Source organism: Oryctolagus cuniculus, chromosome 4 (genome assembly GCF_964237555.1).
Source record: "Oryctolagus cuniculus chromosome 4, mOryCun1.1, whole genome shotgun sequence".
Taxonomy (NCBI): Eukaryota; Metazoa; Chordata; class Mammalia; order Lagomorpha; family Leporidae; genus Oryctolagus; species Oryctolagus cuniculus.
The window spans coordinates 161,770,440-161,797,211 of record NC_091435.1 but is presented as its reverse complement, the minus strand read 5'-3'; the positions used below and the strand labels follow the sequence as shown (position 1 = coordinate 161,797,211).

The 26,772-nt window shown below is 45.4% G+C and overlaps 1 protein-coding gene across 1 annotated transcript; it reads left to right on the top strand.

The window, feature by feature from the left end:
* Positions 1-15,785: 15,785 nt before the first annotated feature.
* On the top strand, positions 15,786-16,854 carry LOC100358890 (small ribosomal subunit protein uS2-like). The gene has a single exon (XM_051818510.2). It carries the CDS (start codon positions 15,884-15,886, stop codon positions 16,769-16,771), a length of 888 nt encoding a protein of 295 aa, XP_051674470.1. The 5' UTR covers positions 15,786-15,883; the 3' UTR covers positions 16,772-16,854.
* The last annotated feature ends 9,918 nt before the right edge of the window (positions 16,855-26,772 follow it).

Genomic DNA, 26,772 nt, shown 5'->3' with positions numbered 1-26,772 from the left:
CATCCCTTCCTAACTGGCTGTTGTGCTCTGCTGTCTTGTTCTTCCAACACATTCCACATATCACGGCAGAGTGACTGGATCTTTACAGATCATGTATTCCAGCTGGCGCCATGGCTCACTAGGCTAATCCCCCGCCTTGCGGCGCCGGCACACCGGGTTCCAGTCCCAGTCGGGGCGCCCGGGTTCTGTCCCGGTTGCCCCTCTTCCAGGCCAGCTCTCTGCTGTGGCCAGGGAGTGCAGTGGAGGATGGCCCAAGTGCTTGGGCCCTGCACCCGCATGGGAGACCAGGAGCAGCACCTGGCTCCTGCCATCGGATCAGCACGGTGCACCTGCCACAGCGTGCCGGCCGCAGCGGCCATTGGAGGGTGAACCAAAGGCAAAGGAAGACCTTTCTCTGTGTCTCTCTCTCACTGTCCACTCTGCCTGTCAAAAAAAAAAAAATCATGTATTCCATCAGGTCAGTCCTCCGCTTGTCCCACTCCCTTCTTGGCAGGTTGTCATCATTATGCAAGATGGCACATGCCCAGTCTCCTGATGCCAACATATGCAACATGGGCAAGAGTCCTAGTCCAATTCCTGGCACACAACGGGCTTTCCAGAAATGCTGAGTGCTTGATGGACTTGCTGGTTTTCAATGTGTAGTGTTTTATTTTAGCACACACATGTGAGTTCCTAAGCTTAAATTTATATTCATCAATATGGTACTATACTTCTTTCAGTTTATTTCCATTTACCACTGTTAAATTCCCCATGGCATTATGAAATGATTGTTGACAATGAAATAAACTAAGGAGAGTAATGCTTTAACTAAACTTCCATCTTGTGAAATAATTCAAAGTCACAGTCTAATTTGCACCTCACTGAAACTTAAATCATTTGGGGCTGGCACTGTGGTGTATTAGGTTAAGCCTGTGGTGCCGGCATCCCACATGGGCACCAGTTTGAGTCCCAGCTGCTCCACTTCTTATCTAGCTCCCTGCAGATGGCCTGGGAAAGTAGTAGAAGATGGCCCAAGTACACCCTGGCTTCAGATTGGCTCAGCTCCAACCATTGCAGCCATTTGGAGAGTGAACCAGAGGATGGACCTTTCTCTCTATCTCTCCCTCTCTCTGTATATAACTCCGCTTATCAAGTAAGTAAATAAATCTTAAAAAAGAAAAGCTTAAATCATTCACGTGTGTCTTTAAGAGGAAGTTACAGGACCAGCGCTGTGGTGTAGCAGGTAAAGCTGCCGCCTACATTGCCGGCATCACATATGGGTTCCAGTTCAAGTCCCAGCTGCTCCACTTCTGATCCAGCTCTCTGCTGTGGCCTGGGAAAGCAGCGGAGATGGCCCAAGTCCTTGGATCCCTGCACTCTCATGGGAGACCTGGAAGAAGCTCCTGGCTCCTGGCTTCGGATCAGTGCAACTCCAGCTGTTGTGGCCACTTGGAGAGTGAACCAGTGGATGGAAGACCTCTCTCTCTCTCACACTGCCTCTCCTTTCTCTGTGTAACTCTGACTTTCAAATAATATATATATATATATATATATGTATATATACATTATATATGTATATATACGTATGTATATGTATATACATATAAAAAGAAGGTACAGATTTTCACAATTTTCACTGGAGAATCAGCCTCATTATTTTCTACTTCCCTGTATATGCTCAACCCTTCTCATTCTTTTATTTTAGAACCAGCCAACCTGCCAATCGTTTGTCTGTGAGATGCTCATGAGCGTGACCATCACTAAGGAGGATTGTGATGGTAGAGTTTGGGGCTACAGCATAGGTGTTGGCAAATCTGGTTAATACCTTGATGTGCAGAGTTAATCATTTTTGGACTGAAGGGAAATTTTAAATGAAATGTGAAGTGTTTGCATTTGGTTTGGAAGTGTTTTCTTGCCTCTTCTCCACTCCCCCACTTAGAATTTCCAAATGATAATTGGATTTTAAGCAAGTCTTAATAACAAGTTTAGAATAATTATATAGCCCAGATAAAAAAGACACATGTAATCCAAGCTCACAAACTGAATGAAGCTAGAGTTGGCTGAAACAGTTCCTAGGGTGATTTTGGTACATTACATCCTCCCATTAGTCCAAATGACTGACAGTGCCACAGCTCTTGGTCAGAGCCAGGCTTGGGGCCCTGCATATTGGCTGAGACAAGAATCTCCTTTTTCTATCAGCTGAGTCTCTGTGAATATACCTGGAAGATGCGCAGCTTGCTGTTCAGTGGCGGAAAATGAGGGAAATAAAGTAGATTTGAGTGGTTCTGGCTAATATTGGATGAATATTTAACTGTGATAACTGAATAATTAACTGTGATAATGCATATCTCTTTGATTCGTAGAAGCTCTAGCTTCTCTGATTGCATACTCAATATTTTGTAATTGTGGGCTGGGTGTCAAGTTGTTTGTATTCCAGGGACTGGGAAGAAATATGGAAAGTTAGTTTGTGTTTCAAAGTTACCTAAGCAATACTATTTGTTGAACTTTTTTACTTAGTGTAGGCTTAACTATACCATCATTAAGTAAACTGAAAATAGATCTTTGCAAAAATTAAGAGTGGGAATGTGAGATGGAGGAGGAAGACGAGTTGGAGCATGGGTGGAAGGGAGGGTAGTGAGGGAAGTATCCCTGTTCCTAAATCTGTATATATGAAATACATGAAACTTGTACAATTTAATTAAAAATTTTAAAAAAAGTTACCAGAACTAGGCATGATTCTTTTAAGCTGTGATAGACTATATTTGCCAAGAGTCTACATTTAACATTCCTCTCACTGTGCTGGAATAAGCTACCTATTGTAATTATCTATTGTAGATTAGAACTGCAGAGTAATTATATGTTCAAAATGTTTCAGAGCCAAATTTACTACAGTGTTTCCCAAGAGACTTGCCTCCAGCCAGCGAGATAACACTAGAAGTTACTTGTTCTTAAGAACAAGAAAGCATCTGCAACAGAATCCGCAAAGACCCAACAGGAGCCACTAACCACATTGTTCCCTGTCCCAGTGGGGCCAGCACCGATATGTAAGGGAACAGATGGAAGATACATGGATGTTTTTTGTCTGTCTGGTGGGAATTATCTTTAAAGTCCTTTTAAGGGCCGGCGCCACGGCTCACTAGGCTAGTCCTCCGCCTGCAGTGCTGGCACACCAGGTTCTAGTTCCGGTCGGGGCACTGGATTCTGTCCTGGTTGCTCCTCTTGCAGTCTGCTGTGGCCCGGGAGTGCAGTGGAGGATGGCCCAAGTGTTTGGGCCCTGCACCTGCATGGGAGACCAGGAGAAAGCACCTGGCTCCTGGCTTCGGATCAGCGCGGTGCGCCAGCCACGCTGGCTGCAGCGGCCATTGGGGGTTGAACCAACGGAAAAGGAAGACCTTTCTCTCTGTCTCTCTCTCCCACTGTCCACTCTGCCTGTAAAAAAAATAGAAAAAAATTTAAAAATTTTTAAAAATTAAGTCCTTTTAAAATATTTGTTCCTAAAACCAGGAGGAAAAGAAAGCTAGGCCTCAGAAGCAATGTAAAGACAGGTGGCAGGCCTATTAATGGCTGCTCTGTACAGTGATCTGCCATCAAGGAGACCCAACAGGCCAGTCCACTGCAGTGGCTTTTGATATGGAAATCCAGGGCTTCAGCAGAAGTCAGGTTTTAAAGAGCCCTGGCGGCTCTGCCAGCCAAGAGTTGGGTCACTGGAAATGGAACTGCCCTGGAGTCGAAGGACGCCCAGGTCAGAGCCACAGATCTTGCTGGCTCCAAACTAAAGAGCCCTTCACTCAGCCCAGCTTCCAAAGTGACCACTGCTGCTGGGCAGCAAGGGTCCAGAGATGCCCCCTCATTTCCTCTCTGTGAAATCCTCTCATTGCCTGGTTAATGACACTTTTAGAATCATTGGTTACTATTCTCACCCTGTCTTTTATACTACAGTGTCTGTTTAAGTGTTTACAGCAGGTGATAATGGAACGAACCAAGGCCTTCAGCAACCAGGCCATCAACCAAATGCTGCTACAGGGATATACTTGGCTCCCCACCCAGGAGACATCGCCCCATGCAAGCAAAGAGTACCTCGTTGCCCCATGTCAGTAGGAAATAGCTCTAAAGACAGATCATCTTCCCTCTACCCCTCCTGGGCTTTTGAGACTAATGTAATCCTATACAATTCCTGCTTTATAAAAAAGTGGGGAGGGATGTTAGTAAAATGGCGCAGTCTTATCTATGGCGCGATCTACACCCTGACACCATCCTAGGCTCTAGCCCCCACCGCCATTGCTGGAAGCCAGGTGGCCACATGGCCCAACCACCGGTGTCAGCCCCACCCCCATCCTAATGGGATTCGCTGCTCCTGCTTCCCTGCCTGCCCCCCGGCAAAGTTTTAAAAGGACCTGTTCCTGAACACGTGGCTCTCTCTTCCTCTCCGTCTCCTGATCTCTGTCTCTGTCTCTCTCTCTCTTAATGCTCTCCTTCTCCCTCTTCCTTCTTCACCCCTTCCCTGCAGACTGTCAGGTTTCTCCCAATAAACTCTTTCTCTTAAAAAATAAAATAAAATAAAATACTTGTTATTTTTTTAAAAAAATTATTGATTTATTTGAAAGGCAGAGTTTTGGGGTTGGGAGAAGAGAGAAAGAGAGATCAATCTTCCATCCACTGGCTCACTCCCCAAATGATTGGAGCTGAGCCAGGCAAAAGCCAGGAGCCAGAAGCCTCTTCTGGGTCTCTCACATGGGTGCAGGGGCCCAAGCACTTGGACCATCCTCCACTGCTTTGTCAGGTGCATTAGCAGGGACCTGGATCAGAAGTAGAGCAGCTGGGACTTGAACCAGCATCCATATAGGATGCCAGCATCACTGCTGACAGCTTTCCTCACTATACCACAATGCCAGGCCCTCTTTAAAGTCTTTCAAGGATTGTTTTCACTTCAGAAGCATTGTCTTCTGTGAAACCCTTTTCCAGTTTATTTCAGTATCATCAAGGGTGTTATTTGAATTAGAAAATGTCAAGAGTGCATGTGAGCTGTTCATTTGGTTCAGTTTGTACTGAACAATGAAGAACATTAAATGTGCTAATTTGAGACATATTTAGTAGAGGTTTTTGGAGAAGTTACATATTACAGAGGCTTCTTTTATCTTTTTTTGTTTTTAAAAAATAATTAGTGGTTCTGACATTCATAAATACAAGCTCTTATTTGCTGATGGGTTGTTCTCCCTAAGTCTGTTTTGAAGTTAGCTGACATAAAGACCAGGGACTTTGAAGAAGCCAACTGTGGTCAAATACTAGTTCTGTTGGTTTTTAGCTGGACTGAGTCCCTTATACATTCAGTCTCTCTCTCTTTCTCTGTCTTCTCTCTCTCTCTCTCTCAAGCTCTTTTACAGGCAGAGAGAGAAAGCTCCCACCTGCTGATTCCCTCCCTAAATGCCTGTGAAGCCTGGGATGCCTGAGACTGGGCCAGGCTGAAGCCAGGCACCCAGGACTCCATCCAGGTCTCCGACATGCGTGGAAACTATTCCCCTGCTTGAGCCATCACTACTGCCTCCAGAGTCTGCATTAACAGGAAGCTGGTGTCAGGAGCAGAGGCAGGAAGTGAACTCAGCCACTCTGATGGGGGACACGGGAATCTGAGCCACTAAGCTAAAAGTCTGCTCCCAGAGCCTCTCTATGTGTATGTGAAACAGGAGTAATTTCTTCCTTATTAAGAGTTATCACTTGTACAATTTAGGACATGCTCAAGCTGACTTGCCCCAAATGGTAGAGTTAGAAACATACCAGGGGATTCCAATTCAATCCCATCAAGGTGGCATGTACCAATGCCATCTCACTAGTCCAAGTGATCAATTTCAGTTCACAATTGATCCTAATGAAAGGACTAAGAGTCAAAGGGATCACATAAACAAGTCTAGTACCTGCTAATACTAACTGATAGAATAAATAAAGGGGAGAGCGATCCAACATGGGAAGCGAGATACACAGCAGACTCATAGAATGGCAGATGTCCTAAATAGCACTCTGGCCTCAGAATCAGCCCTAAAGGCATTCGAATCCGGCTGAAAAGCCCATGAGAGTATTTCAGGCATGGAAAGCCAAGACACTCTGGCAAAAAAAAAAAAAAAAAAAAAAAAAAAAAAAACCTAAATGAAAGATCTCTGTGAGTGAGATCCCAGTGGAAAGAACAGGTCTTCAAAGAAGGAGGTACCTTTCTCTGAAGGGAGGAGAGAACCTCCACTTTGACTATGACCTTGTCTAAAGATAAGAGTCGGAGAACTCAAAAGGCTTCCATAGCCTTGGAAACTCATGACTGGAGCATAGGGAGATTACTGATGCCATAAACAGGAGTGTCATTTTGTAAAGTCAACAACAGGAGTCACTGTGCACTTACTCCTCATGTAGGGTCTCTGCCCTTAGTGTGCTGTACATTGAGATTTAATGCTATAACGAGTACTCAAACAGTATATTTCACTTTGTGTTTCTATGGGGGTGCAAACTGTTGAAATCTTTACTTAATGTATACCAAACTGATTTTCTGTATATATAGAAAATTGAAAATGAATCTTGATGTGAATGGAAGGGGAGAGAGAGCGGGAAAGGGGAGGGTTGCGGGTGGGAGGGAAGTCATTGGGGGGGGGGGAGCCAATGTAGTCCATAAGCTGTACTTTGGAAATCTATATTCATTAAATAAAAGTTTAAAAAAAAAAAAGAGTTATCACTGAGATTAAAGATACATATAAAACGCAAAGCACAGTGCTTGGGATATAGTGAGAACTCAGTTAATAACAGTAATAGCCTAGAAGTAGCAGATACAGCTGTAGTTGTTGGAACTTAGAGTTAACAGCAAGGGGTCAGCACTGTTGTGGAGCTGGTAAAGCTGCCACCTGCAATGCCAGCATCCCATATGGGCGCTGATTTGGGTCCCTGCTGTTCCACTTCTGATCCAGCTCCCTGCAAAAGGTCTGGAAAAAGCCCTGTACAATGCCCCAAGTGCTTGGACCCCTGCACCCATATGGCAGATCTGGGTGAAGCTCCTGGCCCCTGGCTTTGGCCTGGCCTACTCCTGGCCCTTGTGGCCATCTGGGGAGTGAACCAGCTGATGGAACAGCTCTCTTCCTTTCATGCTTTCTCTGACTCTCTCTCCGTAACTCTTTCAAATAGATAAATAAGTCTTTAAAAAATAATTCACAGCAAGAATATAAATTACTATGATATGGATTAAAGTAAGTTTTTATAAAGCAGCCTAAAAAAACCTGTCTTACTTAAAACCAAGGTGAAGAAACATTTTATAATGTTCAATTCAGAAAAAACAAAGCCACTTAAGACCAAATTTTAAAAATTTTATTATGAAATTGGGTTTTGCCTATAGGAAAGAATGTGTAGTTTTTCAAATTAGAAAAGATTTTTATTAGCAGGAACTCACTGAGACTATTAACAGGGTTTTTGATACTGAAAGTTTAATACCTGCCGATATTTAAAAAGAAGCAAAATAGAGGCAACTCTCAGTCTTCATCCCTTCGTGTGCACAGAGCTGCAGTGTTGATAAATTCGTTCACAGGTTATATCTCAGGGTCACACCCACTTTACATATAGAAAAACTGGCACTCAAGCAAGATTGGTTGCCCAAAGTTGCATAATAAATTGATAGCAAAGTGGGAACTATAGTTAGCTTATTTTGCTTATGGAAACACTTGCTGAGTGTATGCCAATACTGAGAGTGTAGAAATAAACACAACTCCTACCCGTTCCTCTTACCAGCACTGCACACTCCCCGAGTGTTCCTCTCCAAGGACTGTAACTTTCCTTTCTGCTTGGACCAAGAAAAGAATGATGAGCTTGGGGTGTGTTTTCAGACATTGGTTAAGACACCTATGGCCCACATCTGAGTGCCTGGGTTGGATGCCGCACTCCCACTCCTGACTCCAGCTTCCTTTTTTTTTTTTTTTTTTTTTTTTTGACAGGCAGAGTGGACAGTGAGAGAGAGAGAGACAGAGAGAAAGGTCTTCCTTTTGCCGTTGGTTCACCCTCCAATGGCCGCCGCGGCTGGCGCACTGTGGCTGGCGCACTGCGCTGATCCGATAGCAGGAGCCAGGTGCCTCCTGGTCTCCCATGGGGTGCAGGGGCCATCCTCCACTGCACTCCCTGGCCACAGCAGAGAGCTGGCCTGGAAGAGGGGCAACCGGGACAGAATCCGGCGCCCCGACCGGGACTAGAACCCGGTGTGCCGGCGCCGCAAGGCGGAGGATTAGCCTAGTGAGCCACGGCGCCGGCCTCCAGCTTCCTTTAATGCAAACCCTGGGAAGCAGCAGTGATGGCTGGGGTGACAGGGCTCCTGCCCCCCGTGTGGGAAACCTGGATTGGGCTTCCAGTTTTCAGTTTCACCCAGCCCTACAGCCTCAGCCATTGTGGGGCGTTTGGGAAATGAGCTAGTAGATGGAAATTCTCTCTATATATATCTGCCTTCTCTCTGTCGCTCCGCCTATCAAATAAGTAAATAAATAGAAACTTTAAGAAGAATGGAAGAAAGGTGAGCTGTGCAGAACCTGTGTCCCAAACATGCCAATTACAAGGCATTCAGTAAGAAGCGTCTTGGGTGGGGGCTCCAGGTGCCCTCTCCCTTGACCCATGCACAAGCGTCCCAGAAGATCCCGGCTCCAGAGAGATTTTGTCCTACACCAAGGCAGAGTGGCACCGGGATTCCTCCCAAAGTCTGCTCCACTCTTTCATGTGTGGGTATTCTGTTTGCTAACTGCATATAGCTGTAGTTGTCGGAACTTAGAATAAACAGTGCCCACTGACACTTCAGCTGTCAATCTGGTACTTCTCAAAGCACCAGAAGTTAATGTATCTTATTTTCTAAAATCCAGTGACATTTTATGGCTGTTGTGCTCCTATAAAAAGTTTTGTAAATGTTTTAAAAGTTTTTTTTTTTAAAAGGACCTTTGCATTCCAGTTCTTAAAACTTGCAGCACAAAGTTGAAACAACACACAGACAACACACCTAGGATACATGTTTCAGCTTTTCTAGGAGCAGGAAATGTGCTTTACCTTTTTTCCCCTTTTGCAGTGTTCACAGTATTTTAAGAACAGAGTCCAGGATTAAATAAAACAAGGTTTTGGGGTTTTAATGATTCAGATCAGAAACAGGTTTTATGACTTTTCCCCAAAGCATAATATATACTGGGTTTCTCTTCCAATATCCAAATGGCTAATAGCTTTGTTGAACTGCTTTCTCTTCCCCAAAAAGGGGGATTCCAATTAACTCACGCACTTGGATTCAACCTGTAAGTAAGTTAAGGATTGGGGGTTGTGCTACAGTCGCTCTTAGTTTGTCTAATGTCCTTTGTTAGCCTCATGAAAACTCCTATGGATATGCATCTTAATAGATTTCAGCTCTGTTCTGTTTGCACATTCCTGCTTGTCCTGAGGGAGTAGTATAGTTCAGGCATTGTTGGCCTGGCACGCAGCTGGAAAAAGAATGCGCGGTTTATGGGAGTAGGGGCCTCTCTGCTTACTGCAGCTGCCAGAAATGTGTATCTTGCAACTCCTGGGTTTGTGTTATAAATAGAGCCATGCACCTTGATGGTTGTGAGTCCAGCGAAATTGGCTGTAGTTGTGTATAATATATGTTGTCATGGGGGAAGTAGTGTACCCATATTCTAGAGTATCTTCTACCCTCTTCTTTCTCACATTCTTTTTTTTTACAGATTTATTTTATTTATTTGAAAGACAGAGTTACAGAGAGAGGTAGAGACAGAAAGAGAGGTCTTCTGTCTGATGGTTCACTCCCCAGATGGCTGCAATGGCTGGAGCTGTGCTGATCCAAAGCCAGGAGCCAGGAGCTTCTTCCAGATCTCCCACATGGGTACAGGGGCCCAAGGACTTGGGCCTTCCTCCACTGCTTTCCCAGGCCACAGCACAGAGCTGGATCAGAAGAGGAGCAGCTGGGACCAGAACCAGTGCCCATATGGGACGCCAGCGCTTCAGGCCAGGGTGTTAACCCGGTGCACCACAGTGCCGGGCTCTCTCTCATTCTTTTTAAATGGCTTGACATTGGTTCTTGAAGAGAATTATTTGTCTGGGTGAAGAGAGCACATTTGAGGCATCCTCCTAACATGTCTATCAGATGGTTTATTGTCATGTTAACGGACAGTGGCTAGACCCCTGGTACAGTTGCCCATGGGATGCATGAATTTCAAGAGGAGAGGTTAAGAGACAGATTCAAGGTTACTCAGCTGGTAAATGTCGCTACAACCAATCCTTTAACTTCTTTCTTTCCTCTAAGCCTCTCAATTTATTGCTGGCAGTGTTTCCTTTCTTACTCAGCGTAGAGGCTGGCTGCGTCATTTCGCCGTCTACCTCACTCAATCATTCCCCATCCCTCAACGGGCCCGTTTTCTCCTGCACAACATGCTGTTTGTCCTGCTGCCCTACTGCCTCTCCCCACTCCACACGCTCTTCCTGGGCCGGTACATGCACCCTCATGGCTTCACCTCACAGAGGTTTGCTGGCATGTGTAGCTTCTATCCGCAGCCCAGCCTTCTGTCCTGAGTCTCCCTCCATTTTGTCAGCACTCACTGACATGGCCCAGAACAAAATCACCTGCTCTACGCTGGGATTTGAATACCTATCTCCCTAAGGTCATTAGAGGGAGAACACACACACATATACACACACATGCAAAATCAAAAGCCAAGAACATGAAGTTCTTTGCCTCTTTCTCTCATCCGAATCTAATTAGAGCCTCGTGCATTGAAAGTTTCAGGCTGCCACCGTCCTGCTTTCATCTGTAACTTATGATCTAAGTCATTGTGGAAGTGCAGGGTTTCAGGACAGGACATGTTCATTCACTTATTAGGCATCATTAATGATGCCAGATAGGGCCCGGGATAAGAAGAGTTATTTATATAAATAATGCCTGGGTGTGCTGGATTTTTTATACATACATGTGCTGGGATATTTTTTAAATGCCCTGTATAACCAGTCTCCCAGGAACATGGACACTCCTAAGCTTCGGTTCACTGGCTTCCATTCCACCCAGTATCTCATTTGTATTTAAAGCAAGAATGTATTCTTTTTGAAAAGGGGGCCACACACTGGATCATTGATTTCCTTTGGAGCAGATATAAAAGAAACAGCATATGGAATAGGAAACATACCATACGCTTCAGCCAGGAAAGAGCTACAGGATTAGGTGTGACGAAACCTTGCCCGAAGCACTGAGCCGCTGGAGAAGGCTTCAGGTTGTAGGGCAGGTTCCTTGGTGTGACTTGGCTCTGACCATGATGACTGCTTAGACTTCTCTGGGTTGGGATCCAAGGGTTTTTAAACTTGCCTCGCCCTCGCCTCTGCGATTAACTCGGCTTGCATTCTCCCTAAGGAGGAACATGACCATTTGGATTTTCTTTCGGCCACAAAGGCTGTCAAGAAGCAAAGTCGCACCTGCTGAAGTTTGGCTTTCCATCAGGAATACGCTAATGTGGAAAAAGCAGCAAGCCTGGAGCGTGTGTACGTTTCTAGGAGTTGTATGCTCCGAACTGGGTCAGTTCATTGGCCCAGCTTCTGTTTTCTGTTCTCATGCATCATGACAAAGTCCTCACGGATCTCTAACGCTCTGGAAATTCACCACTTTGTGATAAGAATGTATTCCCGGCACCGCAAGACCAGCAATCTAATTTTAAGACCTCTGTTGTTCTAGGATAATTCCTGTATTTTCTTTTTCTAAAAACAGTCCTGAACTTTGAAGTACTTTTATTACTTATTGGATTTAGAAAGTTGATTGAAAGGCTACAGTTACAGCATTTTAGACTGAGAGCTGTTAGCAAGCGGGGCCCTTTATACAGCATAATGGTGCACTTAAAACTAAAGTGTAGTCTTGAGGATTTTTGAACCTTCAGAGAGAGAATGGGAGTTGTAAGGCACAGAGGATGGAGGGAACTTTTCTGAGACAGAGACAACAGGGAGAAACTGGCTGGTGAAGAGGGTGGAGTTTGGGTGGATTGCATCAAGTCCAAACACGCTCCTCTCCCGCTCAGAACTCAAGTGGCTCCCATGGCACTACATGTAAAAGCGAAGTCCTTGCCACTGCCCACTGGACCCTCTACCACCTGGCCCCACTGCCTCCAGAAACAAGCCTCTGGCCAGGGTCTCTCCGCTCCACATGCTCTCGCTTTCTTGTTTGAGGATGGCACCCGAACACTCCTGCATCCTCCTGCCTCAGGCCTCTTAGCCTTGCTGCTTCCTCATTCTGGGTCCTCCCTGGCCACGGCTCACTGCCGCACTCTGTTGGGTCCCTGCTCAAAAGCTAGTTTACCAAAGAGCCCTTTCCTGACTACCACAAAGGAAGCACCACACCTTCCTCCTCTCTCGGCCCCTGCCAGCCCTCTCTCTCCCTTACCTATCTGCACTTTTCTTTCACCCTTGTAAGCACCTGCTCTCTAAGTGTTATACAGTGTTCTATAAGCCTCCTTCTGTAAGTTTCAGAAGATGAAGGTGGGAGGCTTATGCTTCATTATTCCTGTATCCCCAGCACTCATGGAGGTGCTCAATAAGCGGTCACCAAATGGATAGACAATAAAACCAGTTCAGGACATGCAGAATTGGGCTTGGGTCAGTTACACCTATGTGGAACCACACACAAGCAGTTTAAGTCCCAGTGCCTCCAAGAGGGCAGAGCTCCACACTGGTTATCATCAGTCCATGGTGTGACAAGGGTGAGGTCACGAGGGGAGGGGTGAGGAGGGGGGGAGGCCAAGAGGCCAAGGATGCATCCTTGGGAGCACCAGCCTTGAGGGGCAGGTGGAAGAACCGGATTCCTGGAGGAGACTTAGGAGTGGCAGGAAAGCACAAACAGATACAATCAGGGCAAGCCAATTGCAGTCAGTGAGAGAATGACAATGTCAAACGCTGCAGGGAGAGACTGGCACCCTGCATCAGTGGTCAGTGTTGTTGAGACGGGAGGATGACGGTGGAAGCTACAGGTGAAAGGAAGGAGTTAACTGTGGCAGCCACAGAAGCACATTTAAAGGAAACCAGCAGATTAAATTTGTCTATGGACAGATCTCCTAGGTGGAGGGAGGATTGAGAGCACAGAGGGAGAAAGCGCAGTCCATGGGGGAATCGCCTTTAAGAAAAAGATTTATTTGAAAATCAGAGCTACACACACACACACACACACACACACAGAGAGAGAGAGAGAGAGAGAGAGAGAGAGAGAGAGATCGTCCATCTGCTGGTACACTCCTCACATGGCCTCAAAAGGCAGTAGCCAGGAGATTCACCTGAGTCGTGGGCGTGGCTAGAAGGAACCCAAGCACTTGGGCCATCTGCCACGGCTTTTCCCAGGACATTAGCACGGAGCTGGATTGGAAGCGGAGCAGCTTTGACACAAACTGCATCCACATGGGATGCAGACGTCACAGGCGGCGGCTTTACCCGGCATGTCCCAACGTCAGCCCCAGAATCACCATTTAAAAAAATGTATTTGGAAGGCAAATCCTCAGAAAGAGGAAGGGGAAGAGGGAGGGGGCGGGACAAAGGGAGAATTTGCTTGAGGCCTTGTATGTTTTGTTCCAAGACAGGATCAAGCTGGAAATTGGGGACAGGATAATGCGTGGCTGGGTGGCGTTTGGGGGAGATGGGTCTGCCTAGGATGTCCTGATAGTGCCAAGGTGAGCCTTGTAGCACCACCGGTGTTTCCTGTCAATGCTAATGTGCGCAGGGCTCACCTGGGAATCCTGAGGCTCCAGCTGAAATGCAGATTCTGCTTCAGAGGGGCCTAGGGCAGGTGGTGAGTCTGCAGGGCCTACAAGCTCCCAGGTGATGCTGATGCTGCTTAAGGGGTTTTTTGTTTGTTTTTTGTTTTTGTTTTTTTTTTGTTTTTGTTTTTTTTTTTTTGTTTTTTTTTGTGTTTTTTTTGGCCATTTTCCCCAGCTGCACTCTGCAGCCTGGGTCAGGTGGAGCTGGTGGAGAGAGGGCGCTGGCTGGAGTGTGCCAGGTGGGTTCTATAGGAGGAAATGGGGAAAGGGGAGGTGAGGGGGTTGAAAAGAGCAGCCGAAGCCAGGCCTGTAGGCGTCATGGGGGAAGATGGGAGCAGGCTCTGCGATGGGCTGAAGCTGCAGCAGTCACAGAACTGAAGGTACGTGCAGTGTCAGGTATGCTCCGCAAGACGGGCCAGAGGCCATTGGTATAGCTTTTAATGATGGAGTTAGAGATTGGTATGCACAGAACAGCAAAGGAAATATACCACCCACAGTCACTTCACGTTCTCCCTAAACACACAAGGTAACCTGAGTCTGTTAAAATTTTTCCTATGCGCTCACTGTATCATTAAATGCCTCCTTTTTTGCCCTCAACTTAAATTTTCTACTGTGCAGAGATTATTTTTAAAAGATTTATTTATTGAATTAAAATGCACAGTTATAGAGAGAGGGAGATCCTGTATCCACTGGTTCATTCCCCAAAGGGCAGCAATGGCCTGGGGTCTGGGCCAGGCTTGAGCCAGGAATTTGGTCTGAGTATTGCATGAGGGTGGCAGGGGCTCAAGCACTTGGGCTATCTTCCACCGCTTTCCCAAACTCATTAGGAGGGGACTGAATTGGAAGTGGAGCAGTTGAGACTTGAACTGGTTGTTCATGTGGGATGCTGGCGTCACATCAAAGGCAGCAGCTTAATCCGCTGCCACAATGCTGACCCGTAGGCCGGGATTTTACTTTGGGGTTAATATTTTTACTGTCATAAATTCACAAGGAGTGTGGCTGATCAACATATTTAAAATGCTTTTCTTCTGGACAAGTATTTTGCTTCTCAATATAATCATTTATCAGGAAAAAATGTTACTATCATCCTCAGTGAAACAGTATAATACCACTATTTCAGTTTATTTTTCCTTTTTAAAGATTTTTTTAAAGATTTATTTATTTATCTAAAGGCAGAGTTAAAGACTTCCATCTACTGGTTCACTCCCCAAATGGCTGCAATGGCTGGAGCTGGGCCGATCTGAAGCCAGGAGCTAGGGGCCTCCTCCAGATCTCCCACGTGGGTGCAGGGGCCCAAGAACTTGGACCATCTTCTTCTGCTTTCCCAGGTCACAGTAGAGAGCTGGATCAGAAGTGGAGCAGCTGGGACTTGAACCAGTGCCCATATGGGATGCTGGCACCAAAGGCAGCAGCCTTATCTGCTACACCACAGCACCAGCCCCTAAATGATTTTTTTTTTTATTTTGAGAGGTAGACAGAATAAGACCCCATTTACTAGTTCACTCCCCCAATGTTCTCAAGAGGCAGCTGGGAGCTAAGAGCTCAATCCAGGTCTCTCACATAGGTAGTAGGGACCCAGCCACAAGAGCCATCCACTTGTGGCCTTTCTGGGTGTACATTAGCAGGAAACTAGAATTGGGAGTGGAGCTTGGATTCAAACCAGGCACTCCAATGCAGGGTTCAGGCATCCCATGCAATGTCTTCACTACTAGGTCGAACACCCCACCCCTCCAGAGCTTGTGAATAAGGTATCACCCAACATTCTTAGAAACAAAGCTGTTTTTTATCAAAGACTGAAATAACGTGACAATCCCACAGTCTCAGCATTGTACCTGCTCAATCATACTGTGCTAGTAACAAGAGTGTTTTACGTTGGAATGCACCACCGTTAAGGATCTTTATGAAGTGGTGCTGCCTGATGGGACCACAAAGAGGCGCAAGGTGGACTGTCTTCTCCTGATCTATCCAGATGCCAAGGCATGCAAAACTCATGAAATAGCACCAGGCGTGTGTTCACTAAGAACATGAGTAAGTTAAATAATTATAACTAAAGGCATCCTTTAAAAAAGGTAAATGCGCCTTTCCGCGCTACCCGGCCAGGGGTCCATACGGCGTTGTTTTTGATTCCCGGCGTAACTTAAGGGGAAGCTGTCACAATGTCCGGAGCCCTTGATGTCCTGCAAATGAAGGAGGAGGACGTCCTCAAGTTCCTTGCAGCAGGAACCCACCTAGGTGGCACCAACCTTGACTTCCAGATGGAACAGTACATCTACAAAAGGAAGAGTGATAGCATCTACATCATCAATCTGAAGAGGACCTGGGAGAAGCTGCTGTTGGCGGCTCGTGCTATTGTGGCCATTGAAAACCCTGCTGATGTCAGTGTGATGTCCTCCAGGAACACTGGCCAGAGAGCTGTGCTGAAATTTGCTGCTGCCACTGGAGCTACTCCCATTGCTGGCAGCTTCACACCTGGAACCTTCACTAACCAGATCCAGGCAGCCTTCCGGGAACCACGGCTTCTGGTGGTTACTGACCCTCGGGCTGACCACCAGCCTCTCACGGAGGCATCTTACGTGAACCTGCCTACCATTGCTCTGTGCAACACAGACTCACCTCTGCGCTACGTGGACATTGCCATCCCATGCAACAACAAGGGAGCCCACTCAGTGGGTCTGATGTGGTGGATGCTGGCCCGGGAGGTTCTGCGCATGCGTGGTACCATCTCCCGTGAACACCCCTGGGAGGTCATGCCTGATCTCTACTTCTACAGAGATCCTGAAGAGATTGAAAAAGAAGAGCAGGCCGCTGCTGAAAAAGCTGTGACCAAGGAGGAGTTTCAGGGTGAATGGACGGCCCCAGCGCCCGAGTTCACTGCTACTCAGCCTGAGGTTGCTGACTGGTCCAAAGGTGTGCAGGTGCCCTCTGTGCCTATTCAGCAGTTCCCCACTGAGGACTGGAGTGCTCAGCCCGCCACTGAAGACTGGTCTGCGGCGCCTACTGCTCAGGCCACCGAGTGGGTGGGAACAACCACTGAGTGGTCTTAGGCTGCTTGTCACGGGCTCTCACGCAAACATGGAAATGAGGTTGACAGAAAATAAACATCAGTTTCTACAAAAAAAAAAAAAAAGTAAATGCAAGTAATTCAAAGCCGAAGGAATTACTACATTTTTTCACTTTACAACCAATTGAAGGCATAATTTTCATTTTGTGTTCATTTTGATTCTATCTTGCATGTTATATCTATTCTCTAAAACCTGAAAGGTATAGGCCGGCGCCGCGGCTCACTAGGCTAATCCTCCGCCTAGCGGCGCCGGCACACCGGGTTCTAGTCCCGGTCGGGGCGCCGGATTCTGTCCCGGTTGCCCCTCTTCCAGGCCAGCCCTCTGCTGTGGCCAGGGAGTGCAGTGGAGGATGGCCCAGGTGCTTGGGCCCTGCACCCCATGGGAGACCAGGAAAAGCACCTGGCTCCTGGCTCCTGCCATCGGATCAGCGCGGTGCGCCGGCCGCAGCGCGCCGGCCGCGGCAGCCATTGGAGGGTGAACCAACGGCAAAAGGAAGACCTTTCTCTCTGTCTCTCTCTCTCACTGTCCACTCTGCCTGTCAAAAAAAAAAAAAAAAAAAAAAAAACCTGAAAGGTATAATATTAGTAATTAGTTAACACTAAACCAGAAAACTACTACTTACAATCACTTGTATTAAAATATTTTAGACAACACAGAAAGACATCAAGAATAGATAATAAACATACAAAAACTTTCATATGCAGAAGTCTTCGGCTTAGCAGGTACTCAGCAAATGTTTGTTGAATGAATAAATGATTTCTCATGTATTATTAAAGTCTTGATTTCCATATTTATAATATCCTTGGAGCCAAGGACAATGTTTTACACTTGTCTTCTTTTTCTTGTGCCCTTACAATGACAGCTTTGTAGTTAATGTTCAATGAATATTTGGGTGCTGCTTGATTTACTCGGGTGCCACCTTCCCTATTTGTAGCCTTGTTCAAATTTGAAGCGTAACTCGTGGCTTTCTTTACTATAACCTAATATATAAACTGAAAGTTCTAACATTGCTAAAGTACACTTCTACAACTCTAAGTCAAGAAAAGCTGAAAATAATTTGTTATTGCCTTTATTTAATTGTTCCATCCTGGCATCCAAGTCCTAACCAGCCCTGATTCTGCTTAGCTTCCTAGATCTGACAAGATGGGGTGTGTTCAGGGTGGTGTGGCTGTAGACAACATCCTAACATTCTTTTTTTTTTTTTTGTAGTTTTAAAGTTAATTTCTATGCTACTCAGTTTACATGTGTAATATGTAAGTACATATAACTTTCAGTAAAATTAAAATATTCATTAAAGGTCACAAAGGTTGCTTATAAAACTTTCAATAATGTATTTAACTCTAAAGATTATAATTGGGTTCTGAGACCACACGGTCAAGTAACTGTATAAATAATGGATACATATAGTATTAATAAATGTCTAAATAATGGACTATATATCTCCAGAGATGCATTATTTTTAAGTATAGATGTAATAGTTTATCAGAAAAACGTCTCGGAGTCTTTCAGAATTGAAAGATTCTTTATTTTTCATTTCAGTTGTGCAAGCTTCATGTGTTTCATATGTACAGATCAGGAACACAGTGACACCCCCACCCTACCCTCCCTCCTGCTCATGCTCCAACCCTCCCTCCTCCCTGTCCCATTCCCACTGTTAAAGTAGTTTACTTCATGGTTGTAAAGTTAACCCTATATTGAGATGTCAATAAATAGTATGAAGAAAAAAACCTGCTGTTTCTTAAATAGACACGTCTGTAAACAATCATTGAATCTCAGAATGTCCATTTCTCTCCAATACATGACATTTTAGCTACTCTATTACCTTAGATCAGGAAAAAGATACGGTATCTTTTTGGGACTGGCTTTTTTCACTAAGCATGATTTCCAGTTGCATACATTGTTGGAAAAGACAGAATTTCTCTTTTCTAATAGCTGAGTAGTACTCGATAGTATACACATACTGTGGGGAGCAGCCCGGACTAGACTAAGTTACTCGAATTAAGACTTATTCTGTGCATCTGCTCTCCCACAATATGGCGCTGGGAGAGAAGTAAACAGCTTCCACAGAGCTGCCTCCAGTTCAACCAATAAACTGTAGGACTTGCTACTGATTGGAGGAGAGCAGCGTACTCGGCGTGTGGGCAGCCGAGTTGGGATTGGCAGAGGAGGACTATAAAGGAGGAGAGAGACGGCATGCACCAGGAACATCTAAGGGGAACATGTAGCTGAAGAAACACCTGTGCAGCCCCCAAGAGAGCCGGCCGGCGGTGTGCCGCTCCCCTGCGGAAGTGGGGAATGTGGCCAGGGGGAACTGCCCTTCCACGGAGGTGGAAGGGATAGTAGCCAACCCGGGAAGAACCAGCAGCAAACCCGGGGAGGGCCGAGCAGACGAAAGAACAGCGCAGGGTCCTGTGTCGTTCCTCCACGAAGAGGGGGAGCGACATAATGGTGCCGTGACTCGGATATGAAGCCTAGGCAGGGTTCAGTGTCGTTCCTCCATGAAGAGGGGGAGCGACAACATTCTGTAATTTATTCAGTCATCAGTTGATGGACATCTGGGTTGATTCCATATTTTAGCTATTGTTAATTGTGCTGCAATGGACCTGGGGGTACAGATAACTCTTTCATATGCTTATTTCCTTTGGTTTTGGTAAATTCCTAGGAGTTGGATGGCTGGATAAATGGTAGGTCCATAATCAGATTTCTGTTGTATCTCCATACTGTCTTCCACGGTGGCTGCACCAGTTTACATTCCCACCAACAGCGGATTAGTGTACAGGCATTTTTTCAAGAGGAAATTCAAGTGGATAATGTTCTTAAATACTACATCTTATATTTAATGTTTGAATTAAAAATAGGGAATGATTCTGTTTTTTAATTAGACTAAGTCAAAAGCTTAAATTGCAGAATAGTCCAGCAGATATTTTCATTTTTTTTAAAGATTTATTTATTTGAAAGTCAGTTACACAGAGAAAGAGGCAGAGAGAGAGAGGTCTTCCATCTGCTGGTTCACTCCCCAGATGGCAGCAACGGCTGGAGCTGTGCTGATCTGGAGCCAGGAGCTTCTTCCCGGTCTCCCACCTGGTCTCCCTTGGGTGCAGGGGCCCAAGGACTTGGGCCATCTTCTACTGCTTTCCCAGGTCACAGCAGAGAGCTGGATTGGAAGTGGAACAGCTGGGACTTGAATCAGCGCCCATATGGGATGCCAACACTGCAGGCAGTAGCTTTACCAGCTACACCACAGCACCGGCACCGGCCCAGATTTTCCTTTTTAAAAACTAATCTTCAGGGGCTGGCATCATGGTGAAGCGGGTTAAGCCACCACCTGTGATGCCAACATTCCATATCAGCGCTAGTTCATTTCCTTGCTTCTCCACTTCCCATCCAGCTCCCTGTTAATGGCCTGGCAAAGGTAGCGGAAGTGGCCCAAATGTTTGAGCCCCTGCCACCCACCCATATGGGTAACCTGGAAGAAGCTCCTGGCTTCAGCCTGGCCCAGCCCTGGCCGTTGAGGCCATCTGGGAAGTTAACCAGCAGATTGAAGCTTGTTTGCTTGTTCTCTGTAACTCTTTCAAATTTTAAAAACCTACTCAACTTTTTCTTTCTCTGTAAAATCTGATTTTCATACACCATCGTGTGCATTTATTTTCTACTCACTCTGGCTCACTGTTAATGTGGGGCCCAAGAACTGCTTCCATTGAAGTTTGGGGCACTTCTGTAGATTCCTAACCCTCACCTCAGATCCTCTGTATCCCAGTCAGGGAAATGGGGATGCAGCTTGGCACCACACCTACCTCCCAGGTGCTTCTCAAGCTAAATTTGAATACCTTTTTTTTTTTCTAAGACTTTATTTGAGGGGCAGAGAAAGGAAGAGTCATAGGTCTTCACCAGCTGGTTCACTCCACAAATGGCTACAATGGCCAGAGCTAAGCCAATTCGAAGCCAGGAGCTTCTTTCAGGTCTCACTTGGGTGCAGAGGTCCAAGGACTTGGGTCATCTTCTGCTTTCCCAGGCCACCAGCAGGGAGTTAAATCAGGAGTGGAACAGCCGGGATTCGAACTGGCATCTATATGGAATGCTGGCACCACAGGCAGATGTTTAACTTACTAAGCCACATCTCCAGGCCTTTGAATACTTTTTTTAATAAGGTTAATTTTTACTTACTTGAAAGGTAGAGTCAGATCTTCCATCCCCTGGTTCATTCCCCACAAGTGGCCAGAACAATCAGGCCTGGGTCAGGCCAAATCAAGAAGCCTGGAACTTCATTGGTGTCTTTCATGTGGTGGCAGGGGCCCAAGCACTTGAACTATTTTCCGCTGCATTCCCATTAGCAGGGAGCTGGATCAGAAATGCAGCAGCCAGAACTCAAACCAGCACTCACATGGGATTTTGGCCAATCTTGCAGGAGGCAGCTTAACCTGCTGTGCCACAATACCAGCCCCTGAATAAGTTGTTAATGCTGCACTCTTAACTCTGGTTCCCTTGTTCAAGTTTTGGCTCTCACATTTGTGTGTTTTTTTGTTTGTTTGTTTGTTTTGTTTGTTTTTGTTTTTTTTTTTTTTTGACAGGCAGAGTGGACAGTGAGAGAGAGAGACAGAGAGAAAGGTCTTCCTTTGCCGTTGGTTCACCCTCCAATGGCCACCGCGGCCAGCGCGCTGCGGCCAGCGCACCGCGCTGATCCGATGGCAGGAGCCAGGAGCCAGGTGCTTTTCCTGGTCTCCCATGGGGTGCAGGGCCCAAGCACCTGGGCCATCCTCCACTGCACTCCCTGGCCACAGCAGAGGGCTGGCCTGGAAGAGGGGCAACCGGGACAGAATCCGGCGCCCCGACCGGGACTAGAACCCGGTGTGCCGGCGCCGCTAGGCGGAGGATTAGCCTAGGGAGCCGCGGCGCCGGCCTGGCTCTCACATTATCTTTAAAGAATTTTATTTGAAAGGCAGAGAGATCTTTAAGTTTTGTGTGGCCAAATAATTTTGGGAGATGCTGTGAAATATAACATGTGTAAACATATACAACAATGGAGAAGTAGGGGAGCACCTTGAAAGTTCAAACCCTGTAAAGAGCAAAACCCTTAATCTACTTTGAAGTACTTAATCCTGAATGCAGATGCTTTGCAGATCCTTCATAAGATGTGGTAAGGTAGAGAATTTATGTGGCTGAGGTCTTGAAAGACAATGATAAGCTATACTTTAAAATGTAACCTAAAATGTTAATGGTTGGTTTTTATATTTGTTGTAAAATGCACTCTAAGTGCCAGAGAAAATAATAGTTTTTTTGAAAGTGGCATTTAAATTGAACCAGCAAAACATTGCCTTTTTGTTGAATTTTTTTCTTTGGGTCAAGTGTCTTAAATGGAGCTTTCCTAATTAAATGTTTATACCAATACCCTGTTGTGGTAAGAGTGGAGAAATGGGTTGGTTGAGCTATTTGATGAATAAGCATGTGGTAATTTCAAGGTTGGGAAGGTTAGGCATAGGAAGGAGCATGGTCTCAAGGTTGGTCATACCCATAACTGAATCCTAGTTAGTGTGCATTACCTGAGACACGGCTCCTAGCCTCTTGGAACCTCAGTTTAAAGTAGTGCTAGCTACAGCACCTTATAAAATACATAGCATAGTAAAGACAGAGCTGAAGTGTAAATGGCTTTGTTCCCTAAAGGAGGGGAATCGTATTTATAACTACATTTTTACACAGGTTTTAACCTACATTGGTAAGGCCCAGCCCTGGAGATTTTTGATGACTTAAAGGAACACTAGACATTGAATTCTGATGGCAGTTTGCAGCCTTGTTTGAAAAGAGTGGATCAGAGGATTCCACTCCTCCAAACTATGTTTAGAGCCGGCCCTGAGCAAAACTCAGGGTCAGGAGGAGTTTAGGATTCCCCTACTCACGATTCTGGTTTCTTAGCCTGTATCTCATTCCCACTCCTCTCTGAAACACCAGTTTGTCCTGACAAAACCAACTATCTGGAAACATAATGTAAAGGAAAATTGAAGTTAACAAGTAACCGATAGCAGTGGTACTGGCATGAAAGGCATTGCTTTCAAAGAAATTTTAGAACTTTATCATGGATGGCAATGAGAAGGTGAGGCATTCTTTTGAACAGGTGATTCTTACCTAGCGATTCTGGTTTTATTACATTTCCTTGGTGACTAATTCCCCGACATTTTTTGCACATGATTGTAGATCACCAGCTTTCTGGGAGGAGTAAAGCATCAACCTTGGGCTTTTGACGATTTCCTGGCTTTTGCTCTGTTAGGAAGCTGAGGAGGGAAGAGACTGGAGAAGAGCTAGTTGCAAGGAGACCGAGTAGACAGATGGAAAAACAATAGAATCCGGGCCCAACAATGAGGCATAAAAACATGGCTGCTTGTTTTCCTTATTACAATTCCAGAAGGTTTTTTGTCTTTATTTCTATCTTGGTACAAGAGATAACAACTTCTCCAAACTATTTGTTATGAAAATAGAATTGCAGCAAGTTACTGAGTGATGGCATTGGCAGGTGTTGTGTGTTTTTTTTTTTTGTTTGTTTGTTTGTTTGTTTGTTTTTTTCTTCCCAAATTCATGATCTTCCAATGATTTTAGTTTGGGCAAACAGCTTTGTGATTGTTTTAAACTGATTAAAATTTTACAAAAGAAATGGAAAGGAGCTTGGGAAATGAAAACAAATGAATTCATTTAAAATGTCTTTGTGGGGACCTGTAAAAGGGGTAGAGAAAATCTAGATGCTTCTTTTCAGGACGAGTGAAATGATGGTTAAGTTCATTCAGGGCCTGAACAGCCCTAACTCTAAGGTATTTTTTTTTTTTTTTGACAGGCAGAGTGGACAGTGAGAGAGAGAGACAGAGAGAGAAAGGTCTTCCTTTGCCGTTGGTTCACCCTCCAATGGCCGCCACGGCCGGCGCACCGCGCTGATCCGATGGCAGGAGCCAGGAGCCAGGTGCTTTTCCTGGTCTCCCATGGGGTGCAGGGCCCAAGCACCTGGGCCATCCTCCACTGCACTCCCTGGCCACAGCAGAGGGCTGGCCTGGAAGAGGGGCAACCGGGACAGAATCCGGCACCCCGACCGGGACTAGAACCCGGTGTGCTGGCGCCGCAAGGCGGAGGATTAGCCTAGTGAGCCGCGGCACCGGCTAACTCTAAGGTATTTGTTTTGTTGTTGGGATTCAAGTCTCGGCTCTCTCCAGCAGCAAGAGTTGGTTGGCTGACATTAGGTGAAACAGTAGTCTTCCCAAGAGTATGGCTTTTTCCCAAATGACCTTTTGAAGAGGACACTCTATTAAAAGGGCAAAATACCAAAATAAGTCTTTAAACAGCCAAAGACATTTTTGACATTTCTAAAACCAGGCACAAAATGGATCTGGTCACATGTCTGTCTCTTCCCCCTCCAATTGTTGAACTAGAATATAAGACTTTTGAGCCGTAGTAGAAAACAATGGATGCTCTTATTCAGTGGTGTTGAAAGAAGCCTGGCTGTATTCATTCTTCCAGAAGCCAACAGTGTGAGTAAAATATGAAATATTTGGCATCAAGTTACAGAAAACAAGGGTCTCAAAACAAGCTGTGACAGTGAATGCAACTCACGGTCATATTTCTCAAGTTGTTACTCTGACATTGAGATAATGGGAAGAGAAAAGCAAAAATCCTTGGAAATACTTAGCTGCAAAGGAATAGCAAATCCAAATTTTTCACTTTACCGATATAGAAACTAGAGACCTAGAGAAGTGACATTTCAAAAGAACTACTTAACAAACAGAACTCGTAAAATTGATGCTGAGGAACTAAAAATAGCTGGGTACATTTTTACTTGGTTAGTTGCTGGAGACAATTAACAAACAACATAAAAATGTAAAGACAGGAGGTGGCTTAATTGAAAAGTATGAGTTCTGCAGTATGATAGAGACTGGAGAGGAATTCATCACCCAGCTATTGGCAAACACTCCAGGCTTATCTCATTCTCTATTATCAGATGTCCACAACCCAGTGAAGTTCCCATTATGTGGCTGTTGGTGATCCTCTGGGGCGGGTTAGCTCAGCCATTGTGGAGTAACTTAAAGCAGAGTATGTCAACGGTGTGTGCAAGCAAACAGACTTTTAACTGGGAGTCCATCCATGGTGGTTGATGGAACCTACTAGTAGAATCACTGGGGATTTTTGTTCTTAGCACTCTGAGCAATCACACTTTGCTCATTTTTCATTCAAAAGAAGGAATAGCCAACCTCATCTTACAGGTATGAAAATTAAAGAGCTAAATGGAAACAGAATTCTTTTGTCAGGCTTTCAAGGACTTGGTGCATGGTTTAATTGTAGGTTGTGTAATCCTCCGTAAGGGGAAAATGTTGAGGGCAAAATTGTAAAGGTGCCATTAGCTGTTAGTAAAAGGGAGACAATGACCACCCTGACCCACATTATCATATTTTCTCTGGTCATGAAAGGAAAGAATATTAGAGTAGGCAAGCTTGTTAATTTCTAAGACATGGTCCCTGCTTTTCTTTACTGTAAGGGTGAGATAGTGAAAATGTTAGAGCAACTACAACAGAAAACTCAAAGTGTAATCATGACGTGCCACAGTTTTACAATTTTTTAATGGTTTGTCACTGATCTTTTTTTCTTGTGGCCAAAGATAAAAAGTGCTGACAGGACCTACCAGTCAGCTTGGTCTGGCTTTGGTTTCCCTCTCTTCAGCCTTCATTGTCTTCCTACACTTCCTCAAATATGTCATGTTCCACAGTGCCTGAGTTTTAGGCCTAGCATTTGCTAATCTTGTTGTTAACTCACTCTCCATCCTCAGAGCTCAACATAATCTTACGAAAGCCTTCTCTCAGTAACCCCCTACCTGATTATGTCCCACCCACTAATTGCCATCATTTATTCAAGCAAGTAGCTATTTAACATCTGTCTTCACATGCTTCAGATAGGTATGCTACAGGGTATTTTAAAAAGCTTGCAGTCTTATCTGCAAAACATGGTTTGTAATAAACTATTGTATTCAATGACTCCCTTTTACATTGTTGAAAGTTACAACATAAATATTCTTCTACACCAGTGCTGCTTGATGGTGGTAGAAGGAAATCATTTTGTCCACTGAGGGCTGAAAATTTCAAAGAGTAAAATGCCTGGAGGGTTGTATCTTGTTTCTTTTAATTTTTTTACTCTTTCACTTAAGAGGGAGAGAGCTCTGATCTGTTGGTTCACTCCTCAATTGCCTGCGACATTAGAGAACTCCATCCAGATCTCCGATGGGAGTAGCAGGAACCTAGTCCTTTAGCCATCACCACTGCTTTCCAAGAAGCTGGGGTCAGGAACCGAGCTAGGTATCAAACCCCAGTATGCCAATGTGGAACGCAGCCATCTGAACCACCAGGCTCAGTGCTTACCCTGGAGACGTTTTGTTTGCCATATGGGCTGGTGATGGCAGCATGGGTATGCTACTGACTTCTAGTGGGAGGAAGTCAGGAGTGCTAGCAGGCATGTCACAACACATAGGACAGACCTATAAAGACTCACCCAGGACCCAAAGTGTTTCTGGTTGAAAGCTTGTTCCTGGTTTATAATCGTAAGCTAATCACTGCAATCATGAGAAGAATGACATAGATCTGTGTGCAGACAAGGGAAGATTTCCAGGAGGTACACTTAAAATAAGTGCAGGGGCCGGCGCTGTGGTGTAGCTGGTAAAGCAGCCGCCTGCAGTGCCGGCATGCCATATGGGCACCGGTTCAAGTCCTGGCTGCTCCACTTCCGATCCAGCTCTCTGCTATGGCCTGGGAAAGCAGTAGAAGATGGCCCAAGACCTTGGGCTCCTGCACTGGTGTGGGAGACCCAGAAGAAGCTCCTGGCTTTGGATTGGGTGCAGCTCTGGCCGTTGTGGTCATCTGGGGAGTGAAACAGTGGATGGAAGGCCTCTCTCTTTCTGCCTCTGCTTCACTGTAACTCTGCCTTTCAAATAAATAGACCTTTAAAAAACAAAGTGCAGTACGTATTTA

What these genes read in the sequence shown, in the direction of transcription:
- LOC100358890 (XM_051818510.2), top strand. Translation starts at nt 15,884, where the DNA reads ATGTCCGGAGCCCTTGATGTCCTGCAAATGAAGGAGGAGGACGTCCTC.